The sequence below is a fragment of the Alexandromys fortis genome, unplaced genomic scaffold (genome assembly GCF_014885135.2).
Source record: "Alexandromys fortis isolate MF-2015 unplaced genomic scaffold, M_Fortis_MF-2015_v1.1 scaffold_392, whole genome shotgun sequence".
NCBI classification, from domain to species: Eukaryota; Metazoa; Chordata; class Mammalia; order Rodentia; family Cricetidae; genus Alexandromys; species Alexandromys fortis.
The window spans coordinates 134,442-148,654 of NW_026068295.1; the positions used below are offsets into that span (position 1 = coordinate 134,442).

The window sequence follows — 14,213 nt, forward strand, 5'->3', positions numbered from 1 at the left end:
GAAAATTTCAAACTTTACAGATACCTAAAAGCTCATACTACTTGCTGCTGGAGGTAGTGACTAAGATTTGGTGGGCATAAGCTGTACAGATGGAGGGAAAAGTATATGGTCAGGTAAAAAGGAGATAAGAAGTAGATGTCGCTTGCTGAGCAGTAATAAAGGTAAACAGCCTGCAATGTGTAAGCTTGGCTGTCAGTTTGATGGGATTTGAAATAACCTCTGAGACACATCCGGAGGTGTCTGTGAAGACATTTCCAGGGGAGTTTAACTGAGCAGGGAAGATGCTCACTAAATATGGGTAGTACCATTCCATGGCCTTAGGCCCTGACGTGAATAAAAAGGAGAAAGTAAAGCGAACACCAGCATTCTTGTCTCCTTGCTCATGCCCTCTGTGCCTTGGAGAACTACATCTTTTCTCAAACTCTGAGCCAAATTAACCTTCTTTTCCTTAAATTGTTTTTCTAAGGTGTTTTGTTACAGAAAAAGAAAAATGAGCAATACTCATCCCTCACCATTAACATAGAGACTGTCTCCATCCAGAGTGTAGGGGCCCAGCTGAGTGACACCATTGGTTAGCTTGCTCAGCTCCAAGTACAGTTGCTCTCTAGCCGGGCCATGACCTGTGTGGTCAGGGTAATAGGTGCAAACTGTTTCCACTCCAGTGGCTTCTCCATTCTTCCTGGGACTATGGAGACAGAGTAAAAGTGATAATCATAAATGGTCTTGAGAATTGTTGGAGTGACATACAAAGAGGCCATCAGGAATAAGAGGTCTGGTATGGAGGCAGGAGTCCAGGCTTAGTAGAGATTAAGAGACTGAGTATTTAGACCTAATTAGACATCTTTAGTAACCCCTTCTTAAATCAAATATTGGGCAATATCGAATAAGCAGAGGCAGAAAGAAAGTAACAACTAGAAGTTGGGGATGAATCCTGTAAAATACTGTCTTCTGGACATGACGTAGCTACTAGACTTATGAACTCACTGAAGCTGTGTTTACTTGCATAAAAGAAGAATCAAGTCAGCAAAACTTCTATTGTATATGAGGGTCTTATCCTTTGCTGTGGAACTATCAGCAGTTAATAGCTGCTGGAGAAGAGAGAATACTTTTTTATTATTATTTTTATTGAGCTCTACATTTTTCTCTGCTCCCGTCTCTACCTCTCTTCCCCTTCAACCCTCTCCCAAGTCTCCATGCTCCCAATTTACTCAGGAGATCTTATCTTTTTCTACTTCCCCTGTAGATTAGATCCATGTATGTCTCTCTTAGGGTACTCATTGTTGTCTAAGTTCTCTGGGATTGTGATTTGTGGGCTGGTTTTCTTTGCTTTATGTTTAAAAACCACTTAAGAGTGAGTACATGTGATAATTGTCTTTCTGTATCTGAGTTACCTCACTCAAAATGACTTTTTATAGCTCCATCCATTTTCCTGCAAAATTCCAGATATCGTTATTTTTTTTCTGCAGTGTAGTACTCCATTGTGTAAATGTACCACATTTTTCTTATCCATTCTTCAATCGAAGGGCATTTAGGTTATTTCCAGTTTCTGTCTATGACAAACAATGCTGCTATGAACATAGTTGAGCTCATGTCTTTGTGGCATGATTGAGCATCCTTTGAATATATACCCAAAAGTGGTATTACTGGGTCTTGAGGAAGGTTGTTTCCTAATTTTCTGAGAATTGCCACAATGACATCCAAAGGGGTTGTACCAGCTTGCATTCCCACCAGCAATGCAGGAGTGTTCCTTTTTCACCATAACCTTCCAGCATAAGTTGTCATCAGTGTTTTGGATCTTAGCCATTCTTACAGGTGTAAAATGGAATCTCAGAGTTGTTTTGATTTACATCTCTTTGATGGCTAAGGATGTTGAGCATTTCCTTAAGTGTCTTTCAGCCACTTTAGATTCCTCTGTTGAGCGTTCTCTGTTTAGATCTGCACTCCATTTTTTTTTTTTATTGAATTATGTGTTCTTCTGATGACCAATTTCTTGAGTTCTTTGTATATTTTGGAGATCAGACCTCTGTCTTATGTAGGGTTAGTGAATAACTTTTCCCATTCTGTAGGCTGTTGTTTTGTCTTGATGACCATGTCCTTTGCTTTACAGAAGCTTTTATTAATTAAAATGGGGTCCCATTTATTAATTGTTTCTCTCAATGTCTTTGCTGCTGGGGTTATATTTAAGAAGTGGTCTCCTGTGCCAATGTGTTCAAGTGCACTTCCCACTTTCTCTTCTATAAGGTTCAGTGTGACTGGCTTTATGTTGATATCTTTGATTCAATTGGACCTTTCCCTTCTATAAGGTTCAGTGTGACTGGCTTTATGTTGATATCTTTGATTCAATTGGACCTGAGATTCAGTTCCACTGGTCCTCCTGTCTGTTTTTATGCCAATACCAGGCTGTTTTCAGAACTGTAGCTCTGTAGTAGAGTTTGAAGTCAAAGATTGTGATGCCTCCAGAAGTTTTTTTATTGTACAGGATTATTTTGACTATCCTGGGCTTTTTCATATGAAGTTGAGTACCATTCTTTCAAGGTTTGTGAACAATTTTGCTGGGATTTTAATAGGCAGTGCATTGAATCTTTGGTAAGATTGCCATTTTTACTATGTTAATTCTATTTACCCAAGAGCATGAGAGATCTTTCTACTTCCTGGTGTGTTCTTTAATTTTTTTCTTCAAAGATTTAAAGTTCTGGTCATACATGTCTTCCACTTGTTTGGTTAGAGTTACTCTGAGATATTTTACGCTATTTTTGGCTATTTTGAAGGGTGATGTTTCTCTGATTTCTTTCTCAGCTCATTTATCATTTGTGTACAGGAGGGCTACTAATTTGTTTGAGTTAATCTTGTGTATCCTACTACATTACTGAAAATGTTTATGAGTTGTAGAAGTTCCTTGATAGAATTTGTCAGATTCCTGATTGGTGCTGGCAATCAAATGTGGGTCCTATAGAAGAATATCAAGTGCTATCAACTCACTGTACCATTTTCAATATTTTAGAAATAATAAATAAAGGGTTATATGTCATTATAAAATTATCTAACAAAGTGCGTTTTAGTGCTTCTTCTCCCCTCAGTTTCGTCTCCTCAACCCTCTATCATTTCTGATATCCCTTTTTATAAAATATAAAATAAAATAATAAAAATGGGTTAATTTAAGATGTGAGTTAGCCAGAAATACTCTTAAAGCTATTAGCCAACCAGTGATTTAATTAATACAGTTTCTATGTGGTTATTTTGAGGCTGAGCAGCCAGGAACAAACAAGTGGCCTTCTCACTACACTTTTATAAGCTTTTCTCTAACTGCTTTTTTTCTCTGATTTCCTGGTCATTATATACCTATCTCGAAGCATGAGATGTAATCTCTCATTTTCTCCTTAATTCTTATACTTTCCTAATCTTCAAATCTTTCAATATTATCTCTTGGTTTCATTTGCCCATCTACAAAATGGACATAGTGATATTATTGGCTTTTTAAAAAATTTGCATAAGATCAAGCCAGTCACACCTCTAGAGTGGATGGGGAGGAGCTCATAAGCAGCCATTACGAGGGGAGGCACTATGGTAGTTGATGGTGGTTAGAGAAGTAGCCAGTTTTCTTTGATGGTATAGCTACTAGCAGGTGGTGGCTCATGCTCCAATGGATGGCCCCATATTCATGCACATATGAACATTACTAATTGGACATAGAGGCATATAGTAAAGAAAAAAGAGGTTATAAAGTTGGGTAAGATACATGTTGGAGGATATCTGGACAGGGAAAATAAGGGATGGATATGACAATACAATGCATATGTAAATGATCTCCCCAAAATACATATTTAAAACACAAAATAACAGCCGTTGGAAAGATGGCTCAGTGGTTAAAAGCACTTACTGATCTTCTAGAGGTTTCAGCACCCACACGCCATACCACAGCAGCCTATAGCTTCAGTACCCTATTCTGACTTTCCATGGATAGCTGGTTCTCCTCTGGAGAATCCTGATTAATATAATACTATTAAATATCCTACTATACATAGAACAGCCACATATAATAATGGCAATTTGGCAATTTCTCTTTCCTATACCCTAGTGTCTGAAACATGCTAACTGCTTGTTATGTGTGAGCCATCAGGAACAGTTGAATAAATCTTCAATCTATATAAAAACAGTAGAACATCTTTTTGTAAAGGATAGAGTATGTCCCTTGTGAAAGAGTTTCATTCATAATATCTAGTGGTTTTGCAATATTAATCACAAGAAACTATGCTGGGATATGAGGACCATCTGGATATAACCATCTGTTACTGTTATTCCACTCATCACCAGGATTGATTTGGATGATTTGTTTGGTTAAACAGTTATCCACTTCTTCCATCAGCACCCATGTACATCCCTCCCAAGGCTGTATGCTTAAAGACAATGACTTTCACAAATAGGGGAGGACTGGTCTTCAATTAAGGGCATAGGAAGAGTTGTGCTCCCTTGGAAAGAACAACCAAATACGTTATGAAGAAATACTGTTCTGCATTTAAATGTTAAGTATCCCCTAGGTGTTCACACTGTACAGGCATGATCCCTAGGGGGAACTACTGGGATGGGGGAATGTTGAAGCTGAGTGAAAGGTCTTTAGATCACTGTGGGGTGTGTTCTCAAGAAAACTGTAAGACTGTAGCTTGTTCATCTTTCTCACTTTTACTTTTTGCCTGGACAAGGTTAATTTAGGTCTGTTGACACTCCATGAGTCAAAAGCGATAATCCATCTGATTGTGGATAAAGATGACTCTAAAACTGTGATCAAAATTAAACTTTTAGGTTTGCGATATAGCTTAGTTGGTAGAGAGCTGATGTAGTTAGTATGCATGAGACTTTGACTACCATTTTTCTACCACCATATACAATGGGTCTGGTAGAATACACAAGTAATCCCAGCATTCAAGAGGTGAAGACAAGAGAATAACAAGTTCAAGGAAACACACTAAATTTTTGCAAGCTTCAAAAACAACAACAACAAGCCAACAAAAATCAAACTATCAAAAAGCCCTTTTTCTTTGTAAGTTAATTATTTCATGGATTTGTTTTGTTTGGCTTTGGTTTTGTTTGTTTGTTTCTGTGATAGAAACTAATACAAACTATATGAGAGATTTAAGAATGAGAGTATAAAATCCAGCCTAACCCAGGGGCTGCAAAAAGGTTGAGACCAAAAGGAAAACCTAGGCATAGAGAAGTGTGTGTAGAAACTTCACCATGATTTCCTGGGTGGTCTTCTCTATCGGTCTCACCTGAGTGAAGTCAGTCTACAACCAGAATACAGTAGGCCAACGCTGCTTTTTTGGAACAAAGGTTTGAGCTGCGAAGAAAAGAGAGGGCTCAGCTAAATATACAGTCTGAGTAGAGAAAAAGGGGAGAGGGCAAGAAAGAAGTGAGATTGTAGAAGGGTGGGATGGGGAGACAGTCGGTGTGGCAAGTGGGGATGTGAATGAGACTGGGAAGGTGAGAGAGGCTGTAGAGATATAAATCAGTTAAAATCTGTAGCAAGGGTACTCTTGAGTGTGGAATAAAGGATGTAGGTGTGGACCAGTGGCAGGGTAATAAAGGCAAGTGGTCATGGTTTTAGTGGGACTGTTGGGCAGGTGAAAGTGGACAGAACTAGAGTGAGCTGGTAGGCCCTCAGTGGCTGTGGCAAGAGAGGGATGAGTGGGGATAAGAGAAATGGAAGAGAATCTAGTGGGTGTAGCAAGAAAACAAGCAGGGAGGATTGGAATGGGTGGGCTCAGTACCGATGTGGGCAGATACCAGAATGAAGGACAAGAGGGGGAAATATGCAGTGTGAGACAGGGGTGGGGGTCAGTGAATGGATTGGGAATTAAGACATTAGTGTGGCTGGAGCAGGTGAATAGAACAACTATGGCTAGTGCAAGGGATGTGAGTACGTCACCAATGATAAGGGCCAGAAAAGTAGATAGGGATAGAGTGGGTAGGTTATCAGTCGGCAAAACAAGAGGTTGTCAAGGCTGAGAAGAGTGAGTGGGGCAAAAGGTAGCAAGAACTATGTGGTAGGTACAAGTAAGTATAACAAGATGGGAGTTTTAGTGGGGCTGTAATGAAGGGGTGGGGAAAGGCAGGTGAGCAAGTCTTGAATTCATGGACAAGCAATAAGTAGATGTGGTTAGGGAAGTATAGGAAAACTTGGAATGAGTGGGTAGGCACCAGAATGAGTTAATACCAATAGGTGGTGCAAGAGGGGGGTTGTGGGTGGGACCTTACTGGTGGTAGGGAAAGCAGAAGTTGGTGTGGTAGGTAAGATGAGTGGATGGGTTAACAGTAGATGAGGTAATGGAGGTGTGCAGGTCACCAGAGGGAAAGGCAAGAGAAGTAGGCTGGGATGAAAAGGGAGGTCAGGTCACCATGGAGGGTCATGGGAGAAATGTGGGTGGAAACAATGTCAGCGTAAGAGAGATAGTTGGGCAGGGCTTTAGTGAATGGGCTGGGCAAGTGGATAGTGGGTGAGGATAATCTGTTTGCTGGGCAAGAAGAGGTGAATAGGGCTGGGAAAGGTCAGAAGAGAATCAGTGAGTATTAGAAAAGAAATGTGTGTGGGCATTAGTTGGTGAAGTAACAGAGGGGCATGGGTACGGATGGAGCAGATGGGCCAACCATCACTGCCTAGAACTAGATACAGGAGTGCTACACTTGAAGAGGTAAAAGAGACACCAGTAAGTGGGACAAGAAGGCAGGAGTGGAGTGGGTGGATGGAGTACCAGTGTGCTATGCGAAGGAAGAGGGTGTGACCGGAGAGAGCAGGTGAGCCTTAAGTAGGTAAGGCTGAAGGTAGGCAGAGTATCATGAATATAACACAAGGGATGCACATGGTGGATGGTGAGTAAAACAAGAAAGAGAATAGGATGAGGCTTTAATGGGTGAGTGGGGCAAGAAGGTGGCAGGTATGGCTGGAGTAGGGGAGCAAGACCAAAGGCGATGGAGTGGGTGAGGCGAGGGAAGGGAGCAGGAGTCTCACCAGAAGCTGCAAAACTTTCTCCACTTTGTTGAACTTGGCATACCCTGGGCCCCACATATCCTCTGTGTATGGTAGGTTGGTAATAGTGAAGTTAAGAGTGCACAGCAGTGGAGCAGAGCTTGAGGCTGCAATTAGATTAGGAGAGAAGTTAAGTCCTGAGCCATATCGGAACTAGATCTAGGGTTTAGGACACAGTCTATATTCTTATCACTGCGATCCAAGTATTCATATCTAGGGCAACAGTTCAGGATGTCTCTACCAGAATTAAAAAAAAAACTTATTTTGAATGATACAAATAATAGTAATTAAACACTGATGGCAATTAAAATATCAATATCAATGTACTTTCAGCCTTGGTAAGATAGCATATTTTACAACACATAGCAGTTACTACAGGGACTCTTAATTAGTCAAAGTTCTGAGAATAAGTGTTCAGTAATTAGATATGAACAAAACATCTATCTATATCACCTCCTGAAAAGCCAAGGTAGTATCACAGAAGCACAGGAAGAGGGAAGGTAAGAGCAGGATGGGGAAGAGCCCTGTAGGATATTGTCTTCAGGACACCACATGGCTGTAGCACTTAACTCACAGCTGCTTTCACTTCTCCAAGAGTGGGCCTAGTGAAGTTCTAACATGAATGGAGGAGGGGCTCACTAGCCCATCTGGTTCTGAGGAGCTATTGCAGATAAGAGTTTCTGGGGGTGGTAGGAAAGACAAGTTCTTCAGTTGTATGGCTACTAGTAGATCACAGATGCCTCTATCACTGCTTTGGATTAATTCCCTTCTTTTACTGTTGATCCCTTTCATGCAACAACATTGGAGCTGTACATAGCTTTATCCATGCAACATTGCCATGTTTGCTCACTCCTCCAAGCAGGATCAATTATCAGCTCAGAGTAAGACCTTGGGTCAGAGAGCTCTGGTAAGAAAAGGCCTTTAGAGCCATAGAATTTATCTGTTTTGTCATACGTATGGGTATGTGGTGTGCATATATGTATGTGTGTTTGCATACATGTGGGGGCATGTGTGTACACATGTATGAGAGCCAAGGTTGATGTCAGGTGTCTTCTCCAATCAGTCTATCTTATATATTGTGGCAAGATCTCTCAAAGACAACTCAGAGCTTGCCCTTTCTACTCATCTGGCTATTCAGTCTTTTTGGAGACAGGCAGGCTGCTATGCTCACCCAGATTTAATATGGATTCTTGGGAACCCACACTATGATCCTCGTGCTTAATTAAGAAACATTTACTTATTAAACCACTCCTGGGCACTATATTTCCAAGATGACTCAACTCTGGCTTTTACAAGTATAAGCAATACAAGCATGAATACATACAAACAGAGAGGGGGAGGATGGAGGGAGAGGGAGAGAGAGAGACATACAGACTTCTTGGTCATTTGGTCAAGTGGGTCAAATTAGGAGGCTGATAAAATCCTGAGTTGCTGTTTTTATACATTGCTTCCTGCACAAATTTCTTCTTGGCTAACTGGTCTGCTATTTAAAATACTTCTAAGAGTTTGAGAAAGATTTGGAAATTTGTAGACACCTACATTAGGAAACAGGAACCAGAGAATGGCTTTGGAAGCATGATTCTGGGATGGGAAATATTGACAATTAGCTGAGAATTCTCGTACCTTTGAGGACCCTCTCATCCATCAAGGGTCAACCTTAGGATCCCCTTTAACATACTACTCCACCCATCACCTTGCCTCCTGCGATTACAGAAGTCACCAGAAGCATTTTCAGAGAGAATTTTACCTGTGAGATTGGAGATGGGAGTTGGCATAGTTGAAGAAACAATGTTCACCATAGACACTGTGGGGGGAAAAGACATCCATTTGAAGACATCATCTGTGGATGACACTAGGGTGTCTCAGTCTGGGTGCTGCTAGGGTTTAAAGTGCTGTACACCTCAGGCTGCAGGTTAGGTGAAGAGTGAAATGGAGACAATAGGCTATTGTTTTCTTTCATTTCAAAGGGCTGGGTATAGGGATAGGTGTGGTAGACAATTAAGGAAACTTATAATACTCACTTCTGGGAGTGGTAACCAGGATCTGGTGTGTGTAACCTACATGGACAACAGGAGATTTAAACTCTAGTGGAACTGAGGGGAAGAAGGAGTGGGAAAGGAGGGTATGGGCTCTATAATACGGCAAAGCACAGATGACTGTTGCTCACCATTGACATAGAGACTGTTCTTGTCCAGGATGTAGGGGCCCAGCTGGGTGACACCCTGGGTCAGATTGCTCAGCTCCCCATATATCTGCTCATTTTCCAGCCTGTGGCCAGCAGGGTCTAGGCGGTGGGTGCAGGTGGCATCCACCCCTGTGGCACTTCCATTTTTCTCAGACCTGGGAAGGGTAGATAAGGAGAATGGTGATAAACTGGCTGCTTAAGGAGGGATCCAGCACATGAAGGGTTCAGAGGAGCAGAAATATCTGATAGAGACTTACAAAGTCAGTTGTAGATTTTCTATCATATTGACTGCCTGTAATGTGTGACCCTGAGCAGACGGTGAGTTCAGAATTATTATCAGTTGCAAGAATCAAATAAACAAGTGTATGTTATGGGAAAAGGAAAGGTCGCAAGTGAGACGTTTGAAGAATAACGTTTAGGGCACCAAAGGTCAACATTAGGGAGCAAAAAGAGCATATTTGTCTTAAGACAAACCATGTGGGCCAACTTCAAAGTTCATAGGAAATGTTCATTTATTCCTAAGTAAGGGGAAGAAGGAGGAAATTCAAAATGGAAGAACAGAAGGTATTCCAATCTGTTGATGAATTGTGGGACAAGCGATAGAATCAGGAGACATTTTGGTACGAGATATGGTACCTCCCAAATTCACTTGTGCATAAGACATTCAGAAGTGCAGCAAGGAATTTGAACACAATCCTTGGACTGAGAGCACTTTAAGCAACTCCAGCCTGCTATTCTGAAGACTCACCTGAGCAAGATCAGCCTGCAGCCAGAATGCAATGGACCAACACTGGTTTTATTGAACAAGGGCCTGAGCTGTGGAGAAAGGAGAAAGGTGAGGAGAAGCAGTGAGAGATAAAGTCAGGACAGAAGAGAACTGAGCAAAGCAGGCATTATGAGTTGGATTTGCATATGTATAGTCAGGATGAGGTGAGCAGTGGTGTCTTCCAGGATCAAGGCATGGCATGGCCAGTAGGTGGGGCTAGATGCAGAAAGCAGGACTCTCACCAGGCTCTGCAGGGTTCTGTCCATGATATTGAACTTCCTGGATCCAGGGTGACCCATTTCCTCCTCAAACTCCAGGTTAATGATGGTGAAGTTGATGCTGAAAGGCACCAGGACAGGGCCTGCAGCTGCAGAGGGGATTAGAGGAAGACATGTTGCTCAACCTCTTATTGTTCTCTAGACTTCAGCATGGAGCAACAGCTATGTGCATATTCAAGCACTGTAGAGATACTTCCTGTAGGAAGCACATTTGTTTTCGGGGGAAGAGACATCACAACAGCTTCAACTTAATTACCAAGGAGAAATTGGACTGTAGTTGAGAGGTAACTTCACCATGAAGCAGAATGGAAGCTTATCTGTCCCTCCAGGGAGCTATCATACCTATAATTCTGAGTTTTATAATGTAAACTATTTTTCTCTTTTATTTTTTATTTTACTATGTTGACTTATATAAGACCACTTTATCAGTGACCATTTCTAAGCACAGGCCACTTACTTCCTCTTTTCTGTTCCTCCTTCTCCTATTACATCAGTTACCTAAGACAGAAACATTCAAGTCATCTACTCATGTGCAATTACATATAAATGCATATATAATCTAAGAACCACAAATAAGAGAAAACATGTGATATTAGTTTTTTTTTTTTTTGAGACTAACTTAATTCGCAACGTATTGGTTACATCCATGTTCCTATAATTGAAATAATTTGTTTTTTATTGCTGAAGTGTTCCAATGTTCATATGGAGTACCTTTTCTTTACCCATTCTTTTTTTGGTAAACATATTAACACAACCTGCCAGTCAGTTGGTTAGTTATAGAATTAAGTAGCTGTTCTAAACTGAATTATTATATAAATCAATTATTAACTAGTTTCAATCTATGAGAAGACTAAGGAAAATGTATAAATGAAAGATCAGGAAGATAGATCAATTGGTAATGTGACTGCTAAAAAATCATGAAAATTCAAGTTCAGATTTCTAGTACCCATGTTAAAAGAAAAAAAAAAGCCAAGCACTGTTGTGTGAGTCTGTAACCACAGCTCTGAAGGGGCAGAGACAGTAGATTCCTGGAGCTCACTGGTTAGCCAGCTTAATTGAACTGGTGAGCTTTATATGCAGTGTGAGAACCTATCTTAAAAACCATGAAAGGACTAGAGAGATGGCTCAGTAATTAAGACTATTGGTAGTTTTTATTTCAGAGTTCCCAGCACCCACATTGTAGCTTACAACCATGAGTAAGTCCAGTTCTAGAGTATCTGATGACCTCTTCTGTCCTCTGAGGGTATGACGTGCATTAAAAACACCATACACATAAAAATAAAGTAAATAAGGTAAAGAGTTGTCCAGAAAGGCAGCCGTGATTGACCTTTGGCCTCCACGTGCATGGACTTATAACCTGCACATGCATCTGCACACATGAGAATAGCCACACATACGGTGGGAGGTTCAGGGGGTAAAGGCACTTACTGCTGAGTCTGATGACTCAAGCTTGATCCCCGGAACTAACATGGTGGAAGAAAGAGAAATCAGTTCCCTCAAGTTGTGCTCTAATCTGCACACATGGCATGGCATGCATACATATATGTGCACATGTGCAAATACACAAACAATGTACACATATACATATAAACAAATAAGAAAATTCTTGGAGGAAATACACATTCTGGATTTTTGTGTCTCAGAACAGCGTATCCCTTTGGATGAAAATGTAATTTGTTATCTTTTAACAGAAATTAAAGATTTATTATGATGAGTCTTTAAACAGTTTTAAATTTTAGTTAAAATATTTCATATTTTACATTGAATATTTTGCATTGAATATTTTCTTTATCCCCTCCACATGCTCCCACTCTTTCATTTTTCATATTATCTCCTCTCATTTGCCTCTTTTGTTATCCCAGAAAACTTTACTTTTATTTTATATATGTGTGTATATAATATATATTCACAATTTTATGTGACTACATAAAGTCTAGGAATCACAAATAATAGAAAGGTATGACATTTGTCCTTTTGAGACTGTGTCAATTCACTTAATAGGATTAGGAGATGTTGATGCGATTCCTATTTCACAGATGTAAAGACTGAGCCGATGAGAATATGTGAGAGTGTGTGTTGGATTTAAATTCTTTTTGTATTTTTAGCAATGTGTTACTATTTCTCTGACTTTATATGTGTGTGTGTGAATATATATATACAGGTGCTGTTGAGGCCAGAGAAGGCAATGCATCTCCTGCAACTGGAATTAAACGTGAGTGTGGATCCTCTGGAGAAGCAGCCCTCTGAACTGTTATGTCATCCCTCCAGTCCATTTTTAATATTTTTGACATTTCAAGTGCTGGTTTTAATACAACCCCTGATCCTGAATACATGACAATGTATTATAGCCATCTAATTTTTAGGAATCTTGGGGTTTGAAGGAGAAATTTCTCCCACAGTCTCATGTGTTAGAACTCTCCGTGCACAGCTGGTGGTACTGCTTGGGAAGGTTATGGAAGCTTTAGGGGGTGGAGTCTTGCTGGAGGAAGTAAGCTCAGTTCCAATTTCCTTCTAATTCCTGACAAGCAATAAAGTCAGTCAACCTCCTGCTCCTACTACAGTGTGTTCTCTGCCATGACAGATTATGCCCTTCAAACAGTAAGCCAGAACAAACCCTTCCTCCCCAAAGCAGCTTCTTGTTGGGTACTTTATCACAGAAATGAGAAAACAATTTATACAAACTTTTATGTCATCAGATTGCACAGTTCACAGAACTGGAGTCAAACACAAGTGGCTTACAAGCACCGAACCGAGTGGTGAGCAGATGGATTTTCCTGCTCTACTTAAAGATGTTTCTGGTATCTTTGGCAGTTGCCACAAGAAAATATTCTAGGACAGTTGGGGAAGAAATGCAGGAAATCCAGAAATGACTGGTTCATAGATTTTGGACAAATCATTCTTTAAAATTCTGCTAAAAAGATATGACAACACTCCTGTAGTTAGGAAGTTGATCCACATTTACACTGGGGGCATACTAGTAATTTAGCAAGAATATCTTATCTATTTAATTTATTTAATAAGATTTTTTTCTTTCCTGCTTTCCTTTGTTTTCTAGCTTCTTGTGTAGCCCACGTTAACCTCAAATTCTCTATGTGACCAGCAGTGACCTTAAACTCCTGGTCCTTATGCCTCTGCTTCCCAAGTTACAAGCAAGAACTTCACTGCTCAATTTGTGTGATGCTGGTTCGAGCTCAGAACTTCATGAATGCTAGGCAAGCATTTTGTCAATTAAGCTATATCTTCAGTGCCAAAAATAGTTATTAAAACAAACTCATTGATTACTAGATAAACTAGATATTTATTGCTTAATGTGCTGGATTCTCATACAGCAGCTACTATAGACTAAATAAATCCCCTTGGTGAACAGTCTTGATGAAATATACCATTGTCAGGAATGCTGGATGATTTAGAACTTAAGGGCCAATAGGATTCAGAAGTAGGTTCTAAGGGATGTTTTAGGATAAAGGGTGCTAGGGAAGTGTTTGAGAATTAAAGATTCCTCAGTGACCTGGGAAGAGCCTGTGAGATCCATTTGGGACCCTCTGGGATTTTTCATCTGCCCTCTGCCATTCTTTTAAATGACTGGGAGAATCTCAACAGAGGGGAATTCATACCTGTGGGTGCTGAAGAAGTGTGTGGCAGTCCTTCAGAAACAGTAGCCATCACTAATGCTGAAAAGCAAAATCAATTTAATTGTTTTGACTGGGGAACCTTTGCATGGGGGGGATACAAGGAAGCAGCCCCTTCCCTGTTCATCCCTAAATGAAGGTGAATTTCAAGCATGGAATAGAGATTCCAGTTCATGGGCTTACTCACGAATACTGGAGCCTCAGGATACTCACTCCCATGGGTAGTGGCCAGAGTCTGCTGCATATAACCTGCATAGATAACAACAAAAGAGTGGAAATGGGGTGGGGTTGAGAAGCAGTGGTGTGGGAGGAAAGGAGCATGACTCTGAAATATAGC

General features: G+C 40.5%; 1 protein-coding gene across 50 annotated transcripts in view; it reads right to left on the reverse strand.

Moving 5' to 3' along the window:
• Positions 1-14,213, reverse strand: part of Muc16 (mucin 16, cell surface associated) — a 187,966-nt gene that overhangs the window by 70,432 nt on the left and 103,321 nt on the right. For 43 of the 50 annotated variants that reach the window (XM_050132491.1, XM_050132490.1, XM_050132488.1 and 40 more), the window contains 10 exons: positions 14,060-14,125; positions 13,862-13,918; positions 10,212-10,336; positions 9,952-10,019; positions 9,186-9,358; positions 9,040-9,075; positions 8,766-8,822; positions 7,001-7,125; positions 5,265-5,332; positions 513-685 (listed from right to left, as the gene is read on the reverse strand). The exons of 1 other annotated variant lie outside the window; for it this stretch is intronic. In XM_050132491.1, the coding sequence (XP_049988448.1) occupies positions 513-685; positions 5,265-5,332; positions 7,001-7,125; positions 8,766-8,822; positions 9,040-9,075; positions 9,186-9,358; positions 9,952-10,019; positions 10,212-10,336; positions 13,862-13,918; positions 14,060-14,125 (948 nt within the window). The remainder of the gene's footprint in view (positions 1-512; positions 686-5,264; positions 5,333-7,000; positions 7,126-8,765; positions 8,823-9,039; positions 9,076-9,185; positions 9,359-9,951; positions 10,020-10,211; positions 10,337-13,861; positions 13,919-14,059; positions 14,126-14,213) is intronic. 6 more of the 50 variants (XM_050132493.1, XM_050132446.1, XM_050132444.1 and 3 more) reach the window with 4 other exon arrangements.